General features: G+C 42.2%; 1 protein-coding gene across 1 annotated transcript; it reads right to left on the bottom strand.

Annotated features, from left to right (window-relative positions):
* Positions 1–537: 537 nt before the first annotated feature.
* bsk146 (brain specific kinase 146) lies at positions 538–13996 on the bottom strand. Its single transcript, XM_040036794.1, has 5 exons — positions 13752–13996; positions 6893–7143; positions 6019–6221; positions 5704–5895; positions 538–5622 (listed from the first exon to the last, which is right to left on the bottom strand). Exons 2-5 carry the CDS (start codon positions 7062–7064, stop codon positions 4849–4851), a joined length of 1341 nt encoding a protein of 446 aa, XP_039892728.1. The 5' UTR covers positions 7065–7143; positions 13752–13996; the 3' UTR covers positions 538–4848.
* Positions 13997–14474: the final 478 nt, after the last annotated feature.

Genomic DNA, 14474 nt, shown 5'->3' with positions numbered 1-14474 from the left:
AGCTAATTCATCATTAGCTGCATGCTATCAGGCGTCTATGGCCTTGTTAGGCTTAAATATTAGAAGTTAGTTACTGTGTCAGCTCCCTGAATCCAGAATTGAATTTAAAGTCCTCCTCCTGATATACAGAGGCATAATTCACCATCATGTCTTAACGATCGTCATATTAAATGGCAGAAAACAATTCTGTGCATGATTCTCCTCTTATCTGCTTTGGTGCAAATAATTTTTTTTAACTTAATCATTAACCTGAGCCCCCAAATTAAAATTTAAAATTAAACCTTTCCTGCCAGAGGTCTCTTCCTGCTAAAAGGAAGTTCTTTTCCCCCACCATCACCAAGTGCCTATTCACAGGTTACCATGGAGTGTTGAAATTACTTATTTCTTCTTGGTTATACAATTTGTCCACATTCTTTACGGTATTAGATGCCCCTAAAGATTCCCTTGTGTGAATGCGATTACATAATTTCACCTGTATGAAATTCAATTGCATGCCAAAGAACTCTTGGGAGGGGAAAAACAAGAAAAATGCAAATATCACTCGAACAAGAATTCTTATTTTATTGACTAAATCTCAGCTTACAGGAAGACAGTTGTATTGCAAAGACAGAACCGGGTACAAGTTCTAGTGCTGTGGTCATCTACTCACTAAAACGCCACAAAAACCATGATGCTTTGAAATACAGCTATGTCACCGGACAGAAAGACACTGGAACGCCATTACAGCACGTCACAATATGAATAGGATGAGGAGGCAGCGGTGGCTGACTCAGACGCTGGGAGGGAGCAAGGGGAAGGTGGCGTATGACAAATGCACATCTCACTTTCTAGTTTTGTGTCACTCATCTTCTCTCCCAGCTTGTGAACGGATGTGTCCTCGTCTGCAGCGTACTGTATACTGCACTGGTATTTCATCTGAGCACAGTGCTTGTACCACATGTTCTAGTGAATCATTTACTATCTTAAAATTATTCTGATAGGAAACTACAGCAGTACTGGGCGTGTCTTTCAAAATAAAGATTTACTTTTTGGTATTTTGATATTCTGTGTTTTGCTTGCTAACTCATAAAACAGGGACTGCAACTGATCATCATTCATTCATTAGAAATAACATCCTGTTGGCTAATTGTCTATAACTAACAACAGCAGTTACTTTGGATTGTTAGGTTAGACTGGAGGTTTGGGTATAATGTTTTATAAGACAACGTGATAAAAAGTCAAATTTTCTGTTTTAAAGAATGTTGGCAAGACGATGCTAAAACATCTGACTTTACCAATAGCTCTGTCTCCACTATCAAAATGTTAGCTAGCTAATTTAGCTACGGATGGTTCCATGCTTGGAAAAAAGAAGCAAGGCTAAAGAAGAAAATTGAATATTTCAATTTCAAAATACGCGACATAATTAAAATTTTACTTGTGTAAAAAGCAACATCAGGCTATTCTTACATTAGGGGTATAATAAGCTAATGTTGATCTCTTTACTAATGCAAGAGAATAATTCAGAAAAATCAAGCTGAATGACACCAAACTAAGACAGCTTAAAAACACTGAATTCAGGGGTTGTTTGGCACAGATGAAAAAAAATCCTGGATCCTGTTTGCTAAACACAATTTTCAAAACTCAACTGCCTACATAGCATAAAAGTAAAGGGAACCTTTTATTCATTTTCATGTCTTTGTCGTAAACATACTGTTACAGTGTTAGATACTCATATTAATGATGCTTAGATAGTGAGGTCTTTGGATGTATAATGCCTGTGAGCTGAAAACTACCTTAAAACTTGTTTTAAACACTCAGGTTCTGATAGCTACCCTTGGATCAATATGATGTCACGAGAGGGAGGTGATATACTCAATACAGTCATCCCAGGAACATAGCTTTAGCTGCAGACACTGTCATCCCACCTGTCTGCTATTCAAACCTTCTGTTTACAATCGGCAGCCAATCAGAAGAAAGTTGTCTTAGAGGGGAGGAGCTAAAGTAGCTCGTTTCAGTTTAAAATAAATAACAATTACTTTGAAAGGAGCAGAATAGGTCCCCTTTAGTTATAGCAAATCTAAACTTAGCTTAAAGGAAAATGAAATATTGTAGAGCAGCATGAGAGCCTGTGTAGCCCAGAATGTGCCAAAGAAACAAAGGCTCTATTAGGGCCATTTTTTGTGTTTGAAATGAGGTGAAAGCCACCAGAAGTTGTATTGAGCTGCTGGCAATCTGCAGTCTTATCATTTAATATCACCGAGCCCTACGTACTGGCCCTTTTACAGAAATAGTATTAAAGGTGGCCATGGTGTCCATGTCTGAAAAGTGAAACCATTAAAGAGGTGCTTTAAACCCAAACTGTTTATACTGACCACCAGGCAATGATCCCTGTGGCTAAAATAGGAATTCCAGCCATTTGTGGTAAATGGAAAAAAAACATCATTCGTTTCACTTTGCAAATTTTTGTCAGAAAAGCGAATTGTGGAGGCCATGCTCATTGGCCAGTGACTTGTGACTGACAAAACGCATAACATCGCTTCATAGTCAGATCCACCTCTCGCTTGACACATCTGCTTTCCGAGCAAGAGCAAAGTGGTGACGCTGAAAACACAAATTCACAAACCAATCAATAATAATATCTACACTACTGGGAGACTGGTTTGGTGTCGGCTCTTTTTTACGTAACAAGAATTGTCAATAAAACCTCCCACGTGTCTCTATTTACAAGAATCCTCACGTTGCTTATCGTTGCACGTTGCCATGGGTGCTTCAAGCACGTCACGTTTATTTGGGAAGAGCGCGAATGTTGAAAGATGGTTTCGGAGTGAACGCTGCAAAGGAACAATGATGCGATGAGGTAATGTGGCTTCATACGGTCATGCGAGTGTGGGATGTGCTTGGGCTCGCACGGTTTACTCCGCACAGCACAGCGCTGCTTGAAGTTGACAGATGGGGAGCAGTGTCCGCATCAGGACCGTCCTTTGTTCTGAATCAGGAGGCTGCCGATGAGGTCAGAGATTGTCACAAGATGCAGTTATTTACTCTCTCGCTGATCCAACGCATCATGCGGAGGGGCTGAGCTGGTCCTCTGTCAGATCCGAGCTGAGGCTACTGACGTGTTGTTTGTCACCGGTATACTAACTACAACTATAGAGTGCTACAGCCTGTGACGGGATAAACACTGAGCAGTTTTTCACAAGAGGGCTTTAGCACATACAGTTTCATGCAGTTTATGTCTGAAAAGCAACACAGAGAACATCCATTCACACACTACGCATGATCCACCCCCCCAAAGAAAAATAATTCAATTGATATTCATGAAGTCAAAAAGGAATGGATTAGTTTTGTTGTTGTTTTTTAAATCCAAAAGCAAAACATTTAAGTCCCTACATTTGATTCAAATTCAAATCTCTCGCTCTGTCTTCATGCTTAGCTTTTTTTTTTTTAGTTCCTGAAGGTGGTGAGATGAGCACACAACATTAATAGCATTACAAATACATCACACTGGATAGAAACTAAGTAAGTATATTCAGATTTTTTTTCTTTTAGCCCTAGGATGTCTCAAGAGGTCATAACAGCAATATTCACTCTGGGACATGATGCAAGAAATTGTGCTACTGCAAAAAAAAAAAAATCACATCACAACATTTTACCGTTTTTTCCTCCTAAAGCCGGTTCAGATTCGAAGTTTGAATTACTCATCATGCAGTTTATAAAAAGTGACTCTTGAGTGTTTGCTTTTTTCCCCCTGCACTTAATTGGAACAGATCATTTTTCTTTTTCAGACAAAGTTTAAAAGAAAACACATTTTTAGGTGAAGGTCTGGATGAAAACGTGAGCAAAGCAGACAGATCTTTTTCTTGTTCTCTTTTGGAAAAAACGCTTCAAAGGAACACCATACAAACGGAATTTCAGGAGTGAGTAGAAAAAAGTCTTCCAACTGTGAAGTAGATATGTTCATGGTGAAGAGCAGAGACATCGCACGCATTCGCTCCATCTAGTCTGAGATGAAGGAAAGCTGTAGATCATCTCACATAATGCGCAAGTATTCAGTATGTACAGCAGCATACCACACCTGTTACACAGCTATACCTCAACACCATATCACAATGCTGAGTCGAATGGGAAACAAAGAGAGCTACCTTACAAAAAAATAGAAAAAATAGATTGTGTAGTCTTTTTTTTTTTCTTCTTTTTTTAAAGATTCAAATAAATAATAAAATTCTCAAAGAAAAATTAAACTACTTGTTTTAGATTCAAACGCACGGCGACGCACACGGACACATTCACACTTTCATATTCTTGTTACAAGTAAAACACTGAAACCGCGGCTCAGTCAGTCTTTTTATCTTGTAAGGTGTTAGCTTGAGCTCTGTTTCGGTCAAAAACACGAATCTTTTGTCCCTTGGCTTCTTAAAAAAACCTTCTTATCAGTGTTGAAGAGATCACGAGGAGTTCTGCCCAACTCCTGCTGACTTTTTTATCTTTTTATGTTATTTGAATTCATTTTTTTTGCTGCAAGTATTGCTTTAAGGAATATATTTTGGTCTTCTTGTCAGATCGATTTAGTGGTGAAATCTCTAATGTAGCGTTTTTTTCTTCATTTTTCTACACTTGCATTTTGAACGTGTCCTTGAATTCCAAGTGTTAAAACAGGACATTCGACCAATCATGAGGAATGTGTGCGTTCTACAAAGACGTCCTCGGAAGTCCTCCGGCGCGTGTGTGTCTGCGCTCTTCCTTTCCCACAATGTTTAAAACAGGAGACGTGTTAGTGCTTTGTTATCGCTTTGTTTCTTTTCCCATGCATGAACATCTACGTGGTTGGATGAGAGGTATAAAAGTGTGTGCCGGTGAGCCCTGACATGCTCAGACGCAGATTTCTATGGGTGTCGGCACTAGCATGCGGCCGCCAGGTGAGCCGTTTTCTCGGGGCATTCGATCGTAGCTGTTGGTGGATGACACGGAGCTGTTGGTGGAGACGGACACGAAATGGTGGCCCCCGCCGGGTTCCATCATCCCTCCTTTGGCCCCGCTGCCTCCGCTCCCCCTCTTCACCGCCATTGGCAACATGGGAGAGAGGGGCGACACTGGGGAGCGAGGTGACAGAGTCTGCTGCTTCATCCTCTCCACGAGAAGCTCCTCGTCTTCTTCCCCGGACGATGATGACGAGATTGTGCCGTCCACCTCCCCTCGGACTCCTCCTCCCCCTCCACCTCCTCCGCCGCCGCCGCCGCCTCCGCCACTAACTCTTTCGCCGCCACCTCCAGCAACCGTGTTGCCATTGTTGTTATCGTTCTCCGCGTCTAACATCCAGGAGTGGCTGAAGTACCCGAACACTTCTTTGACGGAGCAGCGGCGGTCCTGCTCCACCGATAGCAGGCGGCGGAACATGCGAAGGGCCTGCTCGGTGAAGCGCCTCCACTGCGACGGCACCGTGTTCGTCCTCCTCCTCTGCCAACGGATGAACTCCTGGTAGAAAGAGTCAGAGGGCAGAGCCTTCTCCCAAGGGAAGTTACCGGTCAGCATGCAGAACAGCAGCACACCGAAGGCCCAGACGTCAGTGCTGTAGTCCACGCAGAAGCCCTCGTGGCGGGACACATCGCAGAGCTCCGGAGCTGTGTAGGGGATGGTGCCGCTCACCTGGAGGGGAAACCCAACAGGTTACAGTCACTGGAGGAAACGTGCGAATATAAAAACGTACAAAACTCAAACACTACTCACTCTTTTCACTGGTGAGCCAGCCCGGCGAGTCATTCCGAAGTCAGAGAGCTTGACCTTGCGGCACTCTCGGTCAAAGATGAGGATGTTTTCAGGCTTAATGTCCCGATGGACCAGCTTCTTACAGTGCAGGTAGTCCAGAGCGATGGCTACTTGGTGTACACAGCGCTTTGCTACTGTTTCAGGAAGACCGACCTTGAGGGCCAAAGAAAGGAAAAGCACTATTTTATTCAGAGGATTTTACAGTTTTAAGCCAACTTTCTTCTGACTGTGGATCAGTAATCATCTGTATTACTATCGTTATCTGCGAATCAGCACCTGTGGAGGAATTATATCGAAGAGGTCTCCCGCCACGGCGTACTCCTGTGCAAACACGTAGTACTCGTCGGTCTCGAAGGCGATGCCAAACATGTTGATGATGAAGGGGCACGGAGACAGGTACAGGGAGATGCTGTACTCCCGTAGAAAAGACTTCAGCTTGGTTGTCTTCTTCTTCAGGAACTTCAGTGCCATTTTTGTACCTTTTGGGAAAAATACAGATGTATTTTTACAGATGCACAAAAAAACCTGTTTTTGTATCACGACTTTACTGAGGTATTATTTTAAATTACTCACTTATTTAGATTTTGTTGAGGCTTAAAGTTAAACCCCTGTGCTGATTGGAGTGAACTGAAACTCTTTGAATTCAATTCAGCGTTATTTATGTCACTAAATCACAGCAACAGGGGCCTTAAGACGCTTTATATTGTTAGGTAAAGACAGAGAAAACCTCCGAAATCAGATGACCTCCTTCAAGCAAGCAATTGGTGACAGTGGAAAGGAAAAACTCCCTTTTAACAGGAAGAAACCTCCAGCAGAATTAGGCTCAGGGAGGCGCAGCCATCTGCCGTGACCAGTTGGGGGTGTTGTCGTCTATCCAAGAAGACCGTGCTTGAGATTTCTGCTATTTTAATTATTAGTCTGTAACTTTTCACTAAGGAGGTTTCTGTCTGTACATTTATGAATGCAGTTATTTAACCAAGCTTGCAATTGAGCACTCCATCCACTAATCTAACTATTAACACTTCTGTCTAAACAAAGGGACATCTCATTAGGAGCCAAAAGCGAAATTACACTTAAGGTGCAGAGACCAAAACAAAAAGGTGACAGCACAATCACTTAAGACGTCATGTACTCTGTGGTGGTCCCTTACCTCTGATCTTGTGAATGACCAGATCCACCTTGCCATAGGTTCCCTTGCCCAGCTCTCTGATCACCTCGTAGTACTTGTTGACCTCTAGTCTCTCCAAATTCTGGGCAGCAATCAGCTGCAGCTCATCCAGGATGTCCATGTTGGCTCGAGAAACCAGCGGAGAGGAGGTCATGGTGCGGACTGCTTCAGGGTGCAAAAAAAACTGACTCGGGTAGGACAGGAGCAGCAATAGCAGCTAACAGCTGGTGTCACTGTACAGAAAGAAGAGAGGAGAAACATTTTGAAAACTGCTTCATCCTTCTACTCTTCCTCATTTCAAGTACAACAAGTTGGCTGTGATAGGACGGGCACATGAAGAGAAAAACAGGCTCTCGTCCTCTTGTGGGACCAAAACAGGAGCATGTGATATGTGATGTTTGTGTTGCATTCCAAGGTCGGCAATGCACAGCACGCTGTCGACACCGAAGCTCACAGCGTGCTGCTCTGATCTGCAGTGTGATAGCCGCTGAAAATGCTAATTATCTGCAGTGAAGGCTTAAGTAATTCTAAATGCTACTCGCCAAGGGGGATACCAGAGCTGAGCTGTGAGCTGAGTCACACACACACACACACACACACACACACACACACACACACACACACACACACACACACACACACACACACACACACAGGCAGCCAATAACAGTCCTTTCTAGCAAATCCAATTCCTGCTGCAGTGTGATTATTCTTAGTGATTGCTTCCCTTTTTTCTCTTCCTGAGCGGCTGGACCTGCCAAGCACTGACCCTCACTGATCCAGGCGAATGTGGAGGAACTATAGGAGCGCGCACACACACACACACACACACTCGTTACACAACCCGAGGTGCTGGAAAGCAGCCACTCTATATGAGCAGACACTTGGATTGGCTTTATATTTACAGCAGCCTCCTCATCATCAACACACTCGCCTGCCATTCCATGTACTTCACATATCTCATATTCTCCGCACACATCCACAGATGGATAACATTTCATTGCACAGTCTGGTTTTAGATGCAGAAAGTAGCATTCAGTTGTATGCATCACAACGTTAAGTTGCCAACTATGTGATCAAACACACACACGCAGCAATGTGCTACTTTAAGTACCCCGTCGCCCCTCCACAGCCCTCTGCGTTCTCTGTGGGAGTTTAATCTTTTTTGCGTGTGAAGCGGACAGGAAGAGAGGCTGACGGCAGCAGGTGAGGAGAGATGAGTCAGTTTGGGTGATAAATGGCAGTACAGAGAGGATGTACTGTATCTCTCTCTCTCCTCTAAATAAAAGCTCTTGGGTGCATGTGATAAAAACACACATGCACAGGAGGGAGTTGTAAACAGAAGAGACCATTTGTTTCTGCCGGGGATCAGAAGTGCTTACTGTAGCACTGCAGGATTGTGCCTCGTTCTTTTTCTGTGAGTGTGCGTTTGGCTCTGGTATGTTATCACGATAACATTCATGAACGTACAATGTATATTCAGTCAATAATAACTACTTAAAGCTGCAAATTCAACCAAGCTAGCTGTTTTGAGTGAAAACTGGGGCAGTAAATTTGAACTTTTCCATTTTTTTTCCCATTTAGCTCCATCAAAAAGTGCTAAATAACTGAATAAACAGTTTAAACTGATTTTCCAATAACTAATTAGTTATTTTACAACAAGAATTACAGTTATGAGTAAATAGTGATATAGTGATTTAAGTGTTGCTAACAGTGTTATCTCTCTGTAGATGAGGAACCCAGATAAGCCACAGATATTGACACTCTGCAATGCTTAGAGCTAATTAGCACCAGTTAGCAAGCGCTAATGAGTCCTAAAGATGCTAACACAAAGATGGAAAGGGATTGTATTTCTCACATTGTTGTAGTTCTATCCTTTATAATATAAAGTGCCACTGTTTGAATAAAACCAAACTAGATTTAAACATGCAAAAAGACGTGCTGTGGTGGTTTGTACCATCGCGTCACAGCAAGAAGTTTCTGGGTTCAACTCCACGAGGCAGCTTGGACTTTTCTGGAGCTTTTTGGTTTCCCCCCACAGACATGCATGGTGAGTTAATGGGTGAATCTAATTTTTATCTAAATGGATAAAAAACTAAAGTTGTGGACGCAGTAAACATGTTGCAAAAAAGGAGGAAACATGCACACTATTTGGCACCAAGTGTATCTTCAGAAAAATGGGAATTACAGTGGCTGTGAAGATACCACATATGACCCAGGCTGACAAAAAGGCCCAGTAATCATCTCCTGAACCCATATCTATTAATGCCATTGTACTGGTTCAGTTGTCCAGCACAGTCTGCAGACCTTTAACGACTGGCTAATGTGATTTAACTTATTTCGTACCTCTTTACTCAGGACTCCCTGGAAAGCAATATTAATACTGAATTGATTTCTGCCTTAGGTCTGATGATCTTGACTAGATTGAGTCCCTAATCATTTTAAGCATAACCAGATTAACGCACTTCCACTGTGCTCGACCAATTCGTTTAATGGAGCCAAACTTCCAGCCCGATTTCATTAGGTGTACACAACCAGGAGAGAGCACGGAGCGAATTTCAGCTTTGAGAATAAACTGGTTTCATAAAATCAAAGTAAAAGGAAAATTTTGACAAGGTACAGCAGCTTGTGTGGTTAGTTGCAGCAGTGATCTGCAAACTGTTCCCACAGCTCTTATTAGCAGATCTAGAGCTTAAGTTTTTCCAGCTAGTATGTGCAAAAAAAGTCTGTGATGTAGGTCAAGCTACAGTCTCAAAGTTCAGAAGATTCTGCATCTTTATATATTTAATATTCACATGAAGATGGTGTGTGCGTGTGTGTGTAGACCAGACAATCCCAGCATTCATCACACTCTGCCTTTATCTAACACACTCTGTTTTCAGGTCTTTTTTTTTTCCTTTTCCAGCTTCTATAGACCTGTGTGTTTTTTGGCCTGCTGCTGTATGTGTGTGCTTTCGTTTACCACAGCTAAAACTGCATCTGTATTTATATAGAAGCAGTAAGACTCATGTAGCTCAGTGAGTCATCAGGCCAGGATAAATGTCGGCTCTCCGTGTGGAGGGGAAGTCTGCAGTCCCACTGCGTGAGTGCATCACATAGGCTCACCTTTAACAATAGAAACAACTCGATGCAAAAGCAGCTGCGTGTCGCAAGTGCTTTGCATCGCTGGTAGGAACAACTGCAGAGCAGCTGGATGGGTAAAATGAGATGATCAAAAGGGTTCAAATTTGGTATTTTCCCTGCAGCTCACGTTCAAATAATGCTGGGAAACTTTTCAGGATGAGGTGAAGGAGAATGGCAGCCTCTGTCTCACACCGCTGTTGTTGTACTTTTTGGTGTTTAGAAGTATAAATACATAAACAGTTGTATTAAGTTAGGGGCAACTGCATACCACATACTGTAAGTTTATACAAAGTTATCTAATGTTGAAATAAGCCTTTCACATATTAATTATTTGTTGTAATCATCTTCAACATTCGCTCCACTACACATTATTATACACATTGTTCATTTTCCCCAAAGCATATCATTGATCCATTCATCTCAAAGCGAATTAATCGTCAACAATTGCTATAATTGTTTAATATTTAATAAATTATTCGTCAAGCACAAATAAGAACCACACGCTGAGTCCAGTGTATTATTGTGAAAGGAATATTTCTGGTTCTTTTTATACAATGTGAAGATGCTAACCTGAGTCATGGTAAATTCAGATTTTCTGGTCTCTAGTTTGGGACAGTTTTATACTAAACCTAAAAAGTCAGTTGACAGATTGATGCTTGTGTTAGTCCTCCTTTCCTGCAGACTGTTCTCTCCGACAGCCTGCAAAATTCAACGTTCTGGGAACAGACACAAAATACAGCATGTTCCTTTCAGCTGACCACATCCCCCCAGCCCTCCCCACTCGCTCAACACTGACCCTCTGTGCCACCAGGTTTAACACTCTGTGGAAACAGAGCAGCGACCAGGGGCCGCAGCTGACTAAATCCCAGACTGCTTATGCAACCAGCGGGCCGAGCCGGAGCACATTCGACGAGCCAAGGCAGCGATCACAGCCACGTCCACCCCCACTGATGCAGCCGCGCTGCCCTCCAACAATAACAGCTTAATTTTTTTTGCATTTCAGTGACTGTTTCTATTCTCCTGATAGATGTGCTGCGAAGAAACACATTCCTGCCTTCCACGTGAGAAACTGCAGCAACAAAAATATTTAGCCTTTAAATGTTCTGGACACGTTTGATTTGTCTTCTATTTATTAAAAAAAAGCTGCTGACTGCTGCACACGCACATAATCAAAGTGACTGTGTGTAAATGTGCACTGGCAGGGAGCAGAGGGAGGCCAGCAGCAAAACACCAGTCAGTGTGTGTGTGTGTGTGTGTGTTGTGTGTGTGTGTGTGTGTGTGTGTGTGTGTGTGTGTGTGTGTGGAAAGTGAACAAAAACAGAATGTGGTTGCCAAAATCTCTAGTACCTACTTATATTACAGCTCCTCAGCAGTAGATATTTACACCTTAGTTTGATTTTACAGATTTTATTTAGAACGTTTTAAAGGCCTGAAATCAAAATCAAGCAAATTTTACTAATAAAAAAAAATTCCACAATAAAATGATTAAATAATAATAACAATTTTAAAAGGGATCAAAAAGAACAGTAAATAATACAAATTGAAATACTAAAAGTAAAAGAGATGCACTTGGAGAAATTTAAAAAAATATATGTTGCTGGTTATTTTTGGAGTTTGGGGGACAACAAAGCTCTGTCGCCTGTACGAGCCAGTTGGGAATTCTGAATTACTAGAAGGTGCTGATCGACAGACCTAAGTGAGAGGCATAGGACAACTAAAGGATTTGATAGTTAACGTAGGCGAGCCCATGTAAACACTTACACGCAAGCAACAATATTTTAAAATGAATCCTGTACTTCCCAGGAAACCAGTGTAATAGTTTAAGAATGGGTGACGCTTCCGTGTGTCTTTCAGGAGTCTAGCAGCTGCAGTCTGAACCAGCTGCAGACATGTTTTAAGTGTTTTGCTCAACCCAACATATAATAACTTGTAGTAATCCAATCTAGATCATGAAAAGAAAGAAGTTTTTAACTATATTTAATATCTTAATTTGAGAAAGCTGGCTATAACAACTGCTGTGATCTGTCTAATTAAGGAGATGAATCAAAGATAACACCCAGACTTTAAACCTGAGGTTTAAGAAATGAGTCTCAAGATCTAAAGGGATAGTGAAAAATGTAACTGGCTGCTTATTCGCCGCAGGAATCACTAAAATTTCAGTTTTACTATCACAGGGTTGAGAGACGGGTTTAAGAGGGAGGTAAATCTGGGTTTCATCTGCAAAAAAGTGGTAAGGAACATGATGGGTTTTTTAAAAAAATAAACCCAAAAGGTGTGTGTACAACTGAAGTGGACCAAGAATGGAACCTTGAGGTACACCACTGGTTAAGGGGGTAGGTTTTAGAAGAATAACTGCCAATGCTAATGGAAAACCACCTACAACTCAAATAAGACTTAAAGCAGTTCAAAGCCATCCCACAAATAACAATACAATGAGTGTTCAAGATGTTGTAGTCCACTGTATCAAACACAGTGGTAAGATCCAGTAATATACGTACAGCATTAACTAGCATCAACAATAAACAGGAGATCACTGAAAACTCTTAACAGAGCAGATGCGATGAATTTGACTGAAAAACCTCACCAATATCATTGGTGCGTAAAACAGACGGCAGCAACAACTAGCTTAATTAGTATTTATGCTAACTAGGCTATATTCAGGGCTTCGTCTTCATATTTAGCAAACAAAATTTAACTTGGTATTTGGATTTTTTAATCAAAATTGAATAAGGAAGACCTATCCTCTCAAAATCCTTGTGGTAATACTGGTTATTTTTATTCAAATTCACCAGTCTTATCCATCAATCGTCCTACCCGCATCTTCAAGCCAGTCAACCCAGTCCCTGTTCTTTAGAATCATTATTTAAACTCCTTCCCATCACCTCCTCATCCGGGTTATTCTGTCTACTTATAGGTATCTGCTCACTCAGCTCTCCACCCGGCCCCTAGTTCAAGTTCAGCTGGCATCTCATCAACACAATATATAGGCACTGTGGATGAGCATTGAGGCATTGATTACATGATTTATCCAAAATAATAGCTTAGATCGGCTTGTATAGATTGGCTATAGGGTGTAACCCTTCATTTTTCTAAGCAAGTCCCCAAAATTGCCCAGTATAATCCAGCAAACATAGACAGCAGGTAGACCAGTCAGAATGTAAACATTCTGGTCTTGTATCATCCTCCAATCACTAAAGGCTTCAGCTTTCAGCAGGTCTGCATCGTCACCTGCAGTGTGTGTGCTCAGACAGCACTCACTGAAGGGACAACCACTGTCACTTTAGTGTAACAGAGCTTAGATAGCGGAAAGGAACAGACATGCATTAGCTCCTGCAGATACCTGACTGCCAACCCCCCTCCTCCACCCCTTCCTCCTCCTGCAAAAACACGGGATGCATAGTGGGGGTGAGGGAGGGCTTTTAGATGTTGTGTTGTGATCAATAATAAAAATTCCACTACACAATCCGATACTGTAAACAACCTAAAATGCTTACAATCAATGATATTGTTGCTTGCTAGAGATCAATGACATTAGAAAATGTACATACAACATAGAGAAGAAATCACAGTTTTGTTTTCAGTGTGAACGCTGCTGTATGGCATTGGCCTAATGATGCACTGCATGCACACATCATAGCGGCACACACAGTAACGGAGCCTGGTCGGTCAGGGTGCAGGTGAGGATAAACGGTCAGCCCGGGTTTAATTCGCTACTCACCTTTCAGTTGATACCCATATGGAGACTGTGAAGTCCGCCCTGTCGGCCCAGGCTGCTACTGGTAAACACACAGGGAGGTGTGAGCACATACTAAGACCAGGTGAGCCCAGAGAAACGTCTGATATCGGTGTCCAGCGAGAAGCCTCCGAGCAGCGTCGGTGGATGTGGTGTCGAGCATCCTGCAGCCTCCTCCGGCTCTGCGTCCTATTGTCTCCGCATCGCTCTGTCCTCTAGGATGGGAGGAGAGCAGAGGCAGGGGAGGAGAGACAAAGCCCTCCCCCTCCTCGCTGGCCCGGCCAATCGCAGCGCTGCTCCGCTGGGAGCCGCCGCTGCTCGCTGTCTCCATACAGACTATGGTACATTCAGGGATGATGGGAAATCCAACTTCTTCCAAATACAGTCAAATAAATAAATATGTTACCAACAGATAGCTTGAACTGGATATTGGCTATTTTTAATAATAGCTAAAAAAAACATTATTGTTATATTATTATTATATTTGTTTTTACATAATTTTCTCTGGGATTAATAAAGCATTCTGATTCTGACTCGTTAACGTTTACGTAAACAGACTTTGCTGTGTATGTTTTTATAAAATGTCTTTAGGCAATGTCATTTGAGGCAGTGTTGGTTAGTACAAAGATATATTAAGGCTTTTGTGCCAAGAATAAACACATAAATCAATGGAGTGGTCTGTCCCAGCTATCACGGCCGAGAGGCAGG

This window comes from Simochromis diagramma, unplaced genomic scaffold (assembly GCF_900408965.1).
Source record: "Simochromis diagramma unplaced genomic scaffold, fSimDia1.1 OVJJ01000371.1, whole genome shotgun sequence".
Taxonomy (NCBI): Eukaryota; Metazoa; Chordata; class Actinopteri; order Cichliformes; family Cichlidae; genus Simochromis; species Simochromis diagramma.
This window is presented reverse-complemented; position numbering and strand designations above follow the sequence as displayed.

Coding starts and splice junctions, on each gene's coding strand:
- bsk146 (XM_040036794.1), bottom strand. CDS start 7,064: ATGACCTCCTCTCCGCTGGTTTCTCGAGCCAACATGGACATCCTGGAT. Junction 6,222..6,892: donor GGTCATTCACAAGATCAGAG/GTAAGGGACCAC, acceptor TTTTCCCAAAAG/GTACAAAAATGGCACTGAAG. Junction 5,623..5,703: donor CTGGCTCACCAGTGAAAAGA/GTGAGTAGTGTT, acceptor TTTCCCCTCCAG/GTGAGCGGCACCATCCCCTA.